This window comes from Hypomesus nipponensis, chromosome 8 (assembly GCF_054491055.1).
Source record: "Hypomesus nipponensis isolate SF chromosome 8, ASM5449105v1, whole genome shotgun sequence".
NCBI classification, from domain to species: domain Eukaryota; kingdom Metazoa; phylum Chordata; class Actinopteri; order Osmeriformes; family Osmeridae; genus Hypomesus; species Hypomesus nipponensis.
The window spans coordinates 7145605-7159201 of NC_140368.1; the positions used below are offsets into that span (position 1 = coordinate 7145605).

General features: G+C 46.3%; 1 protein-coding gene across 1 annotated transcript in view; it reads left to right on the forward strand.

Annotated features, from left to right (window-relative positions):
• The first annotated feature begins 445 nt into the window (after positions 1-445).
• The window catches only part of plxdc2b (plexin domain containing 2b), a 55860-nt gene continuing 42708 nt past the window's right edge, over positions 446-13597 (forward strand). Inside the window, exon 1 of the mRNA XM_084702546.1 lies at positions 446-881. Coding sequence (XP_084558672.1) covers positions 779-881 — 103 coding nt within the window. The 5' untranslated portion in view covers positions 446-778. The remainder of the gene's footprint in view (positions 882-13597) is intronic.

The following is a 13597-nucleotide window of genomic DNA, read 5'->3' on the forward strand; positions in this document are numbered from 1 at the left end:
AGGCAGCTGCTTATGGGATACCCTAAGTGATCTAAAGGAATTATGGAAACAAAATATTTTACTATTTTGCCCTGTCACGTTTGTGATGAGATTATTTAATGATGCACATAGGCTATAGTATTAGTCTTAGGTTGTATGCCTGCCCTAATGGATGTGGACCGACACCCAGGAAAACATGTAGGATACCCGTTGTATCTGACATAGGCCTAGTTAACTGTAAAAAATACATGCAGATGAATGGATACACTGCTGTACACCTAATTGTGGTCGGTAGTTTACAGTAAACTGGGTGTGTGAGGAAGGGGTGGCACTCACTGTAAGAAACGGAACACTATTGGTGAATTGGTGATCGAGGGGGGAGAGGGGGAGAGGGGACAGTGCACCCTGCTCTTTCGAGAGCGCAGCCCCATTGCGCCTCCTTCTCCTTCCCTGGTAGGACCGTCGGAATGAGATCTTTGTAGGTTACGCCGCGGAGCTTGTATGACCCCAATATTTTGAACTGTGTTGCTTTTTTGGATTGTGAACTGGGACTTGTTTGGACGAGCGTATGCGCGCACTCTCGCATACCCCGCACAAGCAAGCACGCACACAAACACATACAAACAAACACCACCGAACGTCCGCTGTTCCTGTTAGAGCGAGCGGAACAGACAGGTCTCGCTGTGGAAACACTGGCTCCTGGAGAGGCACAGTTACGGAGTCAACGTGAAAACAATTTGTGTATGAAAAACAAATATCCATATAAAGGGGACATAACCAATACCAGTGGACCTCGGATATGGCGGGTGTGAAGACATTCGACCTTATTGTTGGAGTTGTTTTAGTTTTACACTGTCTTGGAAATGCGCTTCAAACGACCCGAGGGGAGATAACAACAAGCGGTAAGACCCAAAATCTTGATGGTTCCAAGACCTACACAAATTATCCATACAATTTAAAAACAGGGTAGTGAACAAATAAACCGTGTCTTGTCATGTGGACTTATCTTTTACGCTCATTATTATCTATTGTACATCCTAAAGTAGGCACGACAGTTAGAAAACAACTCCGATTCCTAACAGAAAACCAAATTAGTCTACTCTTTATGTGATGTCACAGGCTCACGGTCTAAACAGCCATTTCACCCGTCGCGTAAAGTAAAATGATCATTTTGTTTTCATCATGCTTGGGATTAAACGCGTAACATTCTTTGATTATTTGTATTGGTGGACCACATCAGGTGCATCCAAAAGCATGCGGTAACTACCAGATAATCCTACAGTGAAATGGAGGCCAATGTATTTACAATATTTGCAATGACATTTGGAAGTAAGGGCAAGGTTCATATTGGATAGGAGTATTCGAACATGTGTGTGCGGGCGCTCCCATGCATCCTCTCGTGTTTTTGTGTGAGCAGTTGCGCGCGCATTAAATTGGAGAGATGGAAAGCATTCTCGGGTGGGCAACGGATGCCTACTAGGTGCTATTGTCTTTCTCTTTTATTCCAGCAGTGGATAGGTTGCCCCAAAACAGTTCGTTTAAACATTCTCAGTAAATATATAGTGTTGCAAACAAGTTATATTCGAAGTTGTTTAAGTCATTTTGTACAGTACACATTCATGTCGAGATTTAGTTTCCTTTTATAAATCAGGCTCACGCCCATTGTCAAAGGTTATCTATTAATCATGGATATGTTCTTAAGAGACCGTTGCACACTGTGGTATTCTGTCAATTTGCTACACCTGGATGATACAAAAATCCTTCATGTTGAGTTACAGTAAATATTATGAATGAGAATGAACAAGATTGAATCTGGCCAAGCAGTGCCTGAGGAGCCCAATGCAACTGCTGTCTGCAGGACTCTGGTCTTATTTGATGCCAGATCAGCCCCAATGGAGAAGGAGGTAGGGAGAGAGATAAGAAGCAGGTAGGAGAGAGTTGCTTTCCTCTAAGAGTGTTGACCCAGAACATCTTGTGCCAGTCTGGGAGTGTCCAGTCTTGAAATTCAACACTCAGAAACATAGCAATGAATAACCACCGTTTTAGAAGCAAAGAGGGAGAGATAGAGAGGGTAGGGGGGGAGGGTCTGGGGATAGGGGGTGGTTGAAGAGGGAGAAGTATATTTGTTCACATGCTGATGATGTGTCAGCCCTGTTCACAGGCACTGCCATCAGGGACTCCATTCTACCCTCCCTGGGTTCCAGTGAGTGGTTCCATGTTTTCTTAGGGTTCTGGACTTGCTCCAGACTGGTTCTGTGACACCTGGAGAACATCATGCCAACATGGGTTGTGTCTTCATAATCCTGGTCTTGTTTCTAGGAGGATCGGTGGGGGAAATGTAATGTCATATGGCATAATGTTTCAAGAAATGGACTCTGTGACAGGGATTGTAAAATGATGTGTGTGTATGTGTTAGACGGGGCCAAGGTGTTTGGAGCGTTTGGAGTATGTAGTACTGTATTTGATTAGAGGGAATAAACACAGCCAGTTCGGCAGAGAGGGAGGAAAGACAGAGACGGCGAAAGAGAGAAAAATAATTAGGCACGCCCACAGACACACACACACTCACGCATTTTGTTATCTTTACTGCGCTATTGACAGGTACTTTGTCTCTCTTTATGGACCTAATCCATCTCACTTGGCAAGCAGTGGATCAGCCAGTGACAGTGCTGTGAGAGGATAATAAAGAGCTCATGTTACAGGACAGATCCTGGTTCTGCTGCTCCACCTGCCAGTCCATCACCACACTGTTCAGGTTAGGAGGACTGGCATGATCATGCTGCTCCAACCAGTAGGTCCTACAATAGGTTTACATATGAAAGTGCCATAATTCCAACCATCAGTATTCTGTTTTAAAGTTCTCAGACCTCCAATCCCATGTATGAGAGAGTTAACTCCAAGACTATCTGGAGGTCCCTGTCCTTGTCGGTGGATGTGATGAACTCCGAGTTCCGCATAGAGAGGATGACCCCCCCTCCCCGGAGCCGTATGTGGGACAATATTTTTAGATTCCATCTTCTAGGTGAAGTGCTTTCCTCGTCATGGTTACGACGTGCACTATTTTGGGTCTGGGTGAAGAGGGGGAGTGTGTCCTCTCGTTTGGCTCCCATGGGGGTGTGTTCTCACCAGCACATAGAGGTGAGGATCTCCAGTCTGCAGGCACCTCTGGGATTGGTTGGTCTGGTGAAGCACTCGCTCGCACAAAGACTGTCACTGGCTCTCTCATTGACTGGGACCCACAGCCGTAAAGGATTTGGAGATGGGGAGAGATGAGATTGTCTCACTACCTACAGCCAGATGTGTGTGTGTATTTGTTTGAGTATGTGTGTGTGACATTGCATAACAGTATAGTATGCAGATGTGTATGGTGGGCATACACGGGCATACACACACCTCACATACGTGCCTGTCCTCATAGTTATCAGTTAGACTGGCTGTTGTGTACATCTGGGCGAAAACATCCGGTGATCTAAACGCTCCCAATCTACCCCTACTCCATTCTTTGTGACCATCTATGGCTGACGTCAGCAGCAGGCTCGGTTCATTTTTCACTCCGATTGTGCCTCCAAGCGAGAGACAGGCGACGTCACCACGCTCTCTCCTTCTCCCTGCTGGCCCTGTGGAGCGGTGAGGTCGGGTTTAAAACTGCTGTGTTTGGGGCTGCTAATGTGCTAGGGGTTGTGGTTTTCTGTGGAATGCCACTGAGTCATGGACAGCTATGTCTGTGTTGGAGACTGTACCACGGTGTGCAGTGACTGAGGCTGTGTTATTCTGGGCTGAGCCGCACTGGGCTGGATGGGTTTTGTGGTAGACAGAGGGTTAACATGGACAGGTGCTGATAGCCTGGCGATGGTCGTGTGGGCCAGTTCTCCATCGATCAAAATGGCAGGAGCCGCCTCGGTACTGGACTGTATGCGGACACACACAGGTGCACACGCTGCACACTCTGCACATGAACACTGTACACACACACACACACACACACTCACACTAACTCACCAAGACCAAGATACAGTTCACGTATGTATGTACCCAGACACAAACTGTATGCTCAATGCACAGCTTGTTAGACTCACCTTCAAACGGTTTGCCCTTCATGACTAAGATAGTCTGCTTTCTCTCTGTCCCAGTTTGGTTCTCCTTCATGACTAGGCAGGTTATCATCAGAGGCCTGCTTCACAAAGAGGCCTGTCTGTTCTCCACAGAGGGGAAGAGGTTCAGCTGAGTTTAGGGAGGGGAGAGGAGGGGCTTACGGTCAGTGTGTGAGCCTTCTTGGAATCCGCTACCCCCCCTCCTTCTGACACTGCACATTCTATAACGCACAGAAGGAGCCGGCCTCTTTATTGGCTGTCTGAATGACCTGCTGAAAGAAGCTGCCATGAATGGATGACGGGGGCTGGATGATGGTCTGTGGAGGGGGGCGGGGGAGCGGGAGGGGGCGGGGGAGCGGTGGTGCGGCAGAACATTGTCTTGCCCCCCTCCCATGCGGGGATGAGAGGTGGGGGTAGTTGGGGGTGGGGGGGCACACGGCAGCCACCAAGCTCTCACGTTAGTCACACCCTGGAACTTGTCATCCTGTGTCCACCCCTTCACTCTGTGGAGGACCCAACTGTGTGTGTGTGTATGTGTGTGTGTGTGTGTGTGTGGAAAGGGTATGAGTAGGGGGGGTGCATTGGGCAGGGGGCAGGGGCAGAGTAGAGGGTTCAATAGCCCCAGAGACAAAGAGACGAGGCCGCTAGTTAATGAAAGCCAGCACAGTTAAGCTGCTCTTTATCCACCCCGCTATTGTCTTTCACGTGAGCCTAAAGACCTTTCTCCTCCACCTGCAGTTTTTGATTCAGCAGGGTCACTGAGCCTCTACCAGCCTCTGCTTTAGGAGGGGGGCGGGGGCTTTCTCTTCTAGGGTTGTGTTTATTAGATTAAAATCACTTAGGAACTTAAGTGATTATTAGGGTCTGTCAAAGGAGCACACACTGAAGATTGGAGATGGCTTTTTTTCTTGAGGGACTTACATGTGAAGGAGCTTAACTGATTGCAGGGTTTTCTATGTGAGAGAGAGGGAGGGAGGGGGGAGTGTAGTGTTATCTATGTGAGAGGGATGGAGAGAGAAAGGGAAAGGTATTTTCATTCTCCATGCATTCACATAACTCCTGAGCTCTTGCCAAGTGGGGAAGATCTGATTTGATAACCGTGTGGACAGTGTCCGTACCCAAGTTGCTGTATTATCTGGAGTCCGGCTGACTGTCCAGCTGGGCAGAGGTGAGTAGGAGAGTCCAAAAAGAGAAAAAGATCAATTGTGTTTTTGAAGTTGGAGCATTTTCAGCTTCCTTTTTGCCTGCAGGGGAGAGTGTGTGATGATCAAACAGTAGATTGGGTATTTGGAGAAAATGTTCCATCCCTGGCTGCCCTCACATCCAGGGAATAGACTCTGGACTATCACAAGGTGTCATCCACTACACCTGACAGTTTAGGGATTTCATATGTTTTGTATGAGATGCCAGAGGTTGGTGTCGTATGGTGTGTGTGTGAGACACCAGTTGGCGATGAAGACTGTCTGGGAGTCTGTCCAGGTGGGGGGCCAAGGAATCTTTCAGACAAGCTGGAGAAAAGTTAACCCCTGACACACACACACACACACACCCTGCCTTCAACAGGCCTGACACCACAGCCAGGTGGGCGGAAGCAACCTTTGTCCCAGACCAGGCTGTGTCACTCAGTGGGGCTGACAACATGTTGCTACACGTCCATCTGCATGCATGTGTATGTTTGTGTCTGTAATAAAGAAGACAAGAGAGACAGAAACAGAAAACAATGATAAAAGGTAAGGCAAAATAAAAAGAGAGAGCGAGAAAAGGAGAGATGAGGAGAATAGTATTTCTTTAGTTATGGTTTGTATTCATGTATCTTGTGATCTCCCTTTGCTCTGTATTTTGTTTGATCTTCTGTGTCTTCAGTAGTTTCCTGTACAAATGAACAGGAGCTACACAGCCCCAAACTCAACCTGGATTTTACAATATGCATATTATGCTTATTGCTTCAAACCCACCAATCCAACATTCCTTTCAACCTCTCTATTTATTTTCTCTCTCATTGTGACATTGGATGCAGGCTGCCAGTAAAAATACAGACGTGTTTAAGAGGCTTTGTTTCCAGAAGCTTCATAAGATGTCCACAGTCTCACATTCATGTGGCGTTATCATCACTGCTGGAATCATGTCATCTTCTTGCTTACAGCAGCTTACAAACGTGCCTGCTGTCTGCTGTCATCTCTTTACTGTGTCACGGGTAAAAATGTTTTTTAAACCTGCAAACAAGTTCAAGCAAGCACTGAAGCTGATTCCTGGCTTCTCTACATATTCACTCTACATATCTAGCTCTCAGTCTCCCCCTCTGTCTCCAACAGCCCAGTCTTTGTTTCTGTTTGGTCTCTGGGACATAAGGAGTGTGTCCAGGTCCATGTGTCTCTCTCATTACCTCCACTCCAAACTCCTCCTGACATGTAACAACCAGGCACTGCAGCGACGGCACACTGACAGCTCAACTCAACTTCATGGGACTTTGTTTGTTTCCAAATGTTGTGAGTATCGACCTTCGGGTTAGAATAGAGGGATTAACTCAAGGTTTTGATTTAAAAAGACAATCTCTTGCGTTGGTGAGTCTTGGTACACTATTGTTGTTAGTCATGACAAGCCACAGAGAGATATACCCCCGCACTTGTGAGTCATCCAGAACTGGAGAGAATGAGTTCTGAAAGGAAAATTACCATTGATTGTGAAAGAGACAGCAGTATTTGGAGGAACTGAGATCTGACTGACAGACCGGCTGACTGACTGACTTGCTGGCTGGTTCTGGGTCAGCTGTCAGACACCTGCTGTCTTCCAGCTGTCATGTCCCAGTGGAGACTAAGTCTGGAGAGTGTGGAGCTCCTCCCACTGTGGTTACACAGGAAGAGAGATTTCCTCTGAATACTAACTTTGAGTTTAGACTGTATCTGTAGAGACAAAAGGATGGAAATCTCTAAGACTTCAGAGACCATCAGATATTTCTCCTTACTCCCCTCAGAGACCCAGTGATTATTTTGTAAGGATATCTGAGGTCGTTATGCTTACCTGGCGGAACATTCTTTATGACTCACTGGGGGCTGAATATCTAACGGGGTAGCACGACTGTGATGGGAATCAACAAGGGTTTCTGGTGAAGTGTGTCTGGTTGCTTTTAACTTTAAGTTTTCAGGTGTCTCTGTAGCTGTGTCTGGCTGCAAGCGATTTTGGAGCTGAACTCACACAGACTGCCGACAACAAAGGGGAATGGTAGCCTTGTGTCTGTGAGAGGACGTATTGTAGCCGTTGGCAGTTCTACTCAGGTAACCGGAGACTTGCAGAGGCTGTTTTAATTCAGTGGAATGCCCTGCAGCCAGCCTGCCAATTCATTGTATTTCACAGAGAGACGTACAGCTGGACAATAACAGTAGCCCCCATCTTCCTTCCCAGCATTTCACACACAGTGATTCAGACGCCACAGATTTTTTCTGTTTAATGAGCAAAATTTCATTTGACATGCTAGTTCAACAATAGGTTGTACAATAACTTGCCATTGTAATTTTGGAATTAGTCAGTGTCTGATGTGTTTTATCTCATTGGACCTGACTGTGTGGTGGTTAGAAACGAGGACAGGAATCTTCAAAGGCTGCTTTATGGTTAAAGAATGACCTGTTAACCTCTACATTACCTGACAGAATGAATTTGAATATGCCTGGGTGAAGTTAGAGGAAGGCTTACTCATAGTCCCTTCTGAACTACAGATTGTATTTTTCTTCCTGGCAGACACCTGGCTGACCAGTCTAGTCTCTAGTCTTGTACTCAGTGTGACTCAACACCTGAGAACCAGAGCACTTAATGTCTCAACTTGTGTGTTCATCCTCCTAAAGAGTTAGGTCCCATCTAGTATTTCCCTCGGGGCTGTGGATGGTTGCTGCTGCTCAGGGAATTCCAGGGGTCTAACTCCAAGACCTGTGGCTACCATAGACACGTTTATATTTGTCTTTGCTCTGGTAAACATGGGTTTCCTCTGGTACTCTGGGTGGGCCTCTATTTGAAGTTGATGTGACAGCAAGGTTCTCAGGTGGGGCTCCACATGCTCATTTCTTCACAATAGTGTAATTGACTCTCATTAACCAGCTTTTGTGCAAGTTACCCCAGATGACAGTAATTGGATGCTGAGTGAATTAATGATGGCAGTTTCATTAGAGTGGTTTGTTTGTTCCGCTGTGTCCCGCTCATGGCTGGATCCTCGGCCCAAAGAAGGGTTGTGGCGGGTGGTAGACATGACGTCACACACACCCTGTCCCCCACAAATATCACCGGGACCTGGTGGCGATGGAAAAGTTCCCCTGTCTCCCTGGAGGGACGGGGGGTCTGTGCTGTCTCTTAACAGGCTGGTGGAGCTGTCGAGGCCTGGGGGACATGAGTGTCTGGCTAAGGTGTGGGGTGCCAGGTATTGATTAAGTGTCTGGCTCCCCCCCCCCCCACACACACACACACACTCCCACTTTGGGGATTCGCTTCCCCAGATGGGTGAGGTCGCACAGTTACCAATGCATTTTGCTTAATCCCAGTCAGGGACTCGCTCAATGCCAACTCAACACTCCTGCCACCGATTCAAGAATTCCACAAATAAAGACTAGCAGCCGGTTCATCAATTCCTCATCTTAGTTTTTTTTTGTGATCCTGAGTTTGAAGTACAGCTTGTGTTGTGGAGCAGGCAGGCATCACTCTACAGGGCTGTCTGGAGCTGTGATGGATGCGCTGCACGTCGAACTCATTGACTCTGGCTCAGAAATCGAACAAGCTGTGATGAGAATAAACAACAATGAATTATTTGACATAATTTGCTAAGCCAAGTGAAGTTTTGTGAATATTAAAACATTTATTTTTAATATATTTTTGTGGGAAGGGGGGATATTGACAGCAGGTTCCCTGCTGTGCAGGGTTTTTTCACTTGCCAGATGTGGGGCTGCATGTAAGGTGGAAGTTATGAGTTATTTTTCTTGAAGCAGTTTTCTATGTGACTTAGTGGAACAGCATGCATCTAATATTGTAGAGGAACATCAAGTTTTATTGTTGCCAAATGATTGCTGCTATTGTTCAACATAACAAACTGAATAGATGAATCCACATGGCTTGTTAAAAGGTTGAGCCCCCATGGTGGCATTGACTGAGTGTGTGTGCAGGTCTGTGAGTTAGTGTGTGTCTGTGAGCGTGTGTGTGTGAGTGAGTGTGTGTTAGATATATTATTAAACACTTCACAGCTGCCAGGTATTGATAGTGCATGAGAGATAAACAGAAGGGATGGGTGGGTTATTTTTGGATGATCTTTAGAAATGAGAGTGATATGGATATAAGGATAGATAAGAAGATGAGAGGAAGAATCTGAATGGTCAAAAAGTGATGCGGTGAAGAGGCCTTTCCTAAGGTTCCTCTTAAGAGGATAAGATCTAGGTGACATCGCTGTAATCATGTAGGCATCAATGAGAAACGTATAGAAGAGAACCTCAGATATAACCTATTTGTCCCTCTGTCTCTGGAGAACATTCTGACAAAAATCAAATCCACAGTTACATAGAAAATGAACATTAACTTCACCACTTCTGATCCTCTCGTCTTCTTCTCCATTGTTCCCCACACTCTGTGATCCACACCCCGGGGTGTTAGAGTGGTGGTTCCAGTCCACGGTTCGGTTCCTTGGCTCGCTATGTGAATGTGATTAGGAGTTCTGCTTTCCCTTTGCCCGGTTTCCTGAGTTAACGTTCCTGTGTCACATGTGATTAGATGGAGAGGCCTAATGATCGGCCACTCCTGCTGTTCTCTGTAGGGGAGAGGGGATGTGTTTTTAATGAGCTGGAGGCTGGAGGAGTCTGGAGGACTGGGTTGCTCCACAGCTGAGGACACAGGCTGGAGGACTGGACTCTCTTTCTTCATGATTTCTCTCTCTGTCTCTGTCTCTCTCTCGGAAGGGCCTTTCGGTCTCTGCTGGGGTTTTGCAGGGGGGCAAAATGGAAGAACTTCAAATTCTTCAAATTTAAGAACCACGTAAATTAATACATGCTAAGGAATCATGGCTGCCGGTTCTCATTTTTAGTCACATCGCTAATTGCATTTAAAGATTTGTACAATAAGTAAATAATACTCTCTCTCCTCCTTGTTGCTGTGTTTCAATCTCGAGGGGAACTTTCATTATCAGCCCAGAGGTGGTTGAGCAGGTACTTTGGGGCCTCACTAATCCCTCTCATTGCCAATCCATCCACTTTGTCACGACTGCCTATTTTATAGTATCATACCGAGGTGATAAACCAAATTGCAGTGTGGGTATTTTGGCCCCCTCCTACTGTAGCTCCAGACATGGTGTGTGTAGGTGAGACACCTGAGCTGGCACAGTCAGTTTTTATGGGATATTATATTCACTGTGTTCGACAAAGTGCTGCGCGTGACTCTGCAAGCGTTCCGGAGATTTCCAAGCAGTAAAGAAAAGGCCACTCTTGTCTTTCTCCTCCTTCTTTCCCTGGTTGGTTAGATGTGTGGGCCAAAAGGAGACAGCTGATTTAACACGAAGCGAGAGCTCGATACCCGAGCATGTCACTGCCTTGAACTCTGACCCTGAACTATGACCCTGAGCTTGGGTTGGAAAATGCCCCCCCCCCCCCCCCCCCCCAGCTTTCTTACACCACAGCCTCCTGAGACCACAAACACACAGACACAAACATAATGGAGAAATCAAGCACCAGATAGATACTGAAAAGTGGACACATTTGTCAGATAAGAGTTGAACAGGTCAAACGGACAAATGGAGAAATAAATTGGTGAACAAATACTTGTCTATGATTGATACGTGAACTAAACAGTCTCTGGAAGATATGATGCTTTGTTCACATACTGATAATCCTTCATGTTCAGTATGAACTCCAAGAACAGTAATTTTTCCACCATGTTCAGACGGAGATAAAGCAGCACCTCAGCTCATCATGTTTTACCTTTTCAAACTGTCATTTGTTATTTCATCAAAAAATGAATATGCTTGCATACTGCCCTCTGTGAGGGAGCTTAGAACCCTTATCCCTTAAATCTTATGATCTCGTTTTCCAAACTGCCTCATTAAATATTTTGAGCACAATTCTTCTTTATTATTTAGGACATAAACATCTTTAATGGGTCGCTTTATTATTGTTCATGGCTGAGATTTCTTTTTCGATGAGGTAAGTGTGGGCTTTTATTCAGTGCACATCTTGTGAACTGGGTCCAAGCTGTAATAGATAGAGAACCACAGAGACTGAGGCATACACTGTCATAACTGGCTGGTTCTCTGTTCCCAAGAGGTTAGTTGGTTCTAAAACAGTGACTTGAGGCCTCTGATCACTCATGCACTTTGCTATGATAGCTTGTATTTTATAGTGTCACATAGAGGTGTTAAATCACTTTCACTGTGAGTAGATGATGCTGTCACCTCCTAGCCTCAGCCTGGTGTTTGTGTCTGGTGGCAGATTTGCAGTGACAAGCCCCAGCCTGGACATGACAGGCTGCACATGCATCCTGATATGAGAGCACAATCACTCTGACAGCCAGGTAATGGAAGGGGGTCTCTGCCTTAGTGACACCTCGGCCAGGTGCCCGCGAGAAAAAAAGGATTGCTGAGTGATTGGCAGGAATAATGGGACCCTGTCCGTCCTGGCTGTCTGTGTGTCTGTCCTTAAATCAGACAGGTGAGGGGAAAGACAGGTGCAAGGCGCTGTTTAAAGACGGTAGATGCCCTGAGGTCCGCAGTTACTAGAGAGGAACTTCCTCTGAGCAGTGAAGGTCCTGGTGTTCTCCATAAAGTAGACAAGTGATGGAGGGCTGGAGGGCTGGAGGGATGGAGGGATGGAGGAATGGAGGGATGGAGGGATGGAGGGATGGAGGAATGGAGGGCTGGAGGGATGGAGGGCTGGAGGAATGGAGGGATGGAGGGATGGAGGGCTGGAGGGATGGAGGGCTGGAGGGCTGGAGGGATGGAGGGATGGAGGAATGGAGGAATGGAGGGATGGAGGGATGGAGGGATGGAGGAATGGAGGGCTGGAGGGATGGAGGGCTGGAGGGATGGAGGAATGGAGGGCTGGAGGGATGGAGGGATGGAGGAATGGAGGAATGGAGGGATGGAGGGATGGAGGGATGGAGGGATGGAGGAATGGAGGGCTGGAGGGATGGAGGGATGGAATTTCCTGATAGCACAACACTGTGGGAAGGAAAACAGGTCCTGTCTCGGAAACAAGACAGTAAACACTGCAAAACTGAAAGGGGGGAGGGGGAGATATAAATTGCCCCCTGGTTAACCTATTTAACCTTGATGTCAACCAGCCAACTGACAAAAGGAGATGGTGTCAACTGATGTTTTGTGGTGTGGCTGATGGACATGCACCCTTTGCCTGGGAAATGGGCAGGAGAGAGAATACACAGTGATCAAATCAAGTCAAATCCCATCTTTGGTTTGTTGGATTCTCTTTTGTCACACCCTAAGCTCTGTCATTTTTTCTCTCTCTTCATTTTTTCCTCTCTTAAACCTCTTTCCCTCTCCGGTTTTGTCCAATTGCTTCCTTTATTTTTTGCTGTCTCTGTCGCTCGTCATTTCCCCTCTCCCAACACTCCTTGTCACGCACCCTGAGGTTTAAACTCACCACAGTTCTTTGGGGATGGCTGGTTGTCTTTCCTTCCCCTTTCTGCTCGTTTCTATCCTTGCCTCTCCCCTGTTCTCCTCCTCTTCTCCGCCAGATGTGAATGCTTTACTGAGTCATTAAAAGCTTCTGCCCAAGCTGTTTTCTCTCTGGCACTGTAAAACCTCAGCCTTGTAGCTCAGGAATGTATTCATTCACAGATTTTGTTTAACAAGGAAGAGTATACTCGTGCCGGCATGTGTGTCTGTTTGTGTGAGTTACACAGCAACAGAACAAAATCCAACCTTGCTTTAACTATTACTACATGAATATTGCCTTCCAAACAACAACAAGAACAAAAGCATACTGAATATGGACAGTAACTGTCTATTAATCGAAGTCTGCTAATTTTATAACATGAAAATCTCAGGAAGAAGATTTCAGTATATATAAGTAGGAAGTAACAGTATCAAGATAGGCCGTGTTCTGACCTATTTCAGTACAGACAGAGCTGATTTCCCATGACACAGTTCAGCTAACAGGTAACAGGTAGTGAAGCTTATAGACAGAAAGCCATTGTCACTGCTCTGATGACTTTAATACTGTAAGAAGACAGGTGGAAAAATATGTGGAAGCGACATTCAAAAGTGTTCTAGATATTTCCCCAGATAGGCTATGTATGGCAAAAAATGCTTAAAATTTGACAATGCCATCTGCTACATCTGTAGTGTGGATCCAAAAAATATTGCTCTCAATACCAGCCAGTAATACAGTACTAATGCTTTATATAACAAGTAGTCCAACTCTGTGATTGGTTATATCTCACAGCGGAGTGTACCTTGATGACACCCCCAAACCCTTTACTTCATCATCAACTTCTGGAGCTGGAGAGGTGTGTCCACTGCCAGACAAAGGCTCTCTGTTACTGAACTTTTGTCGGAG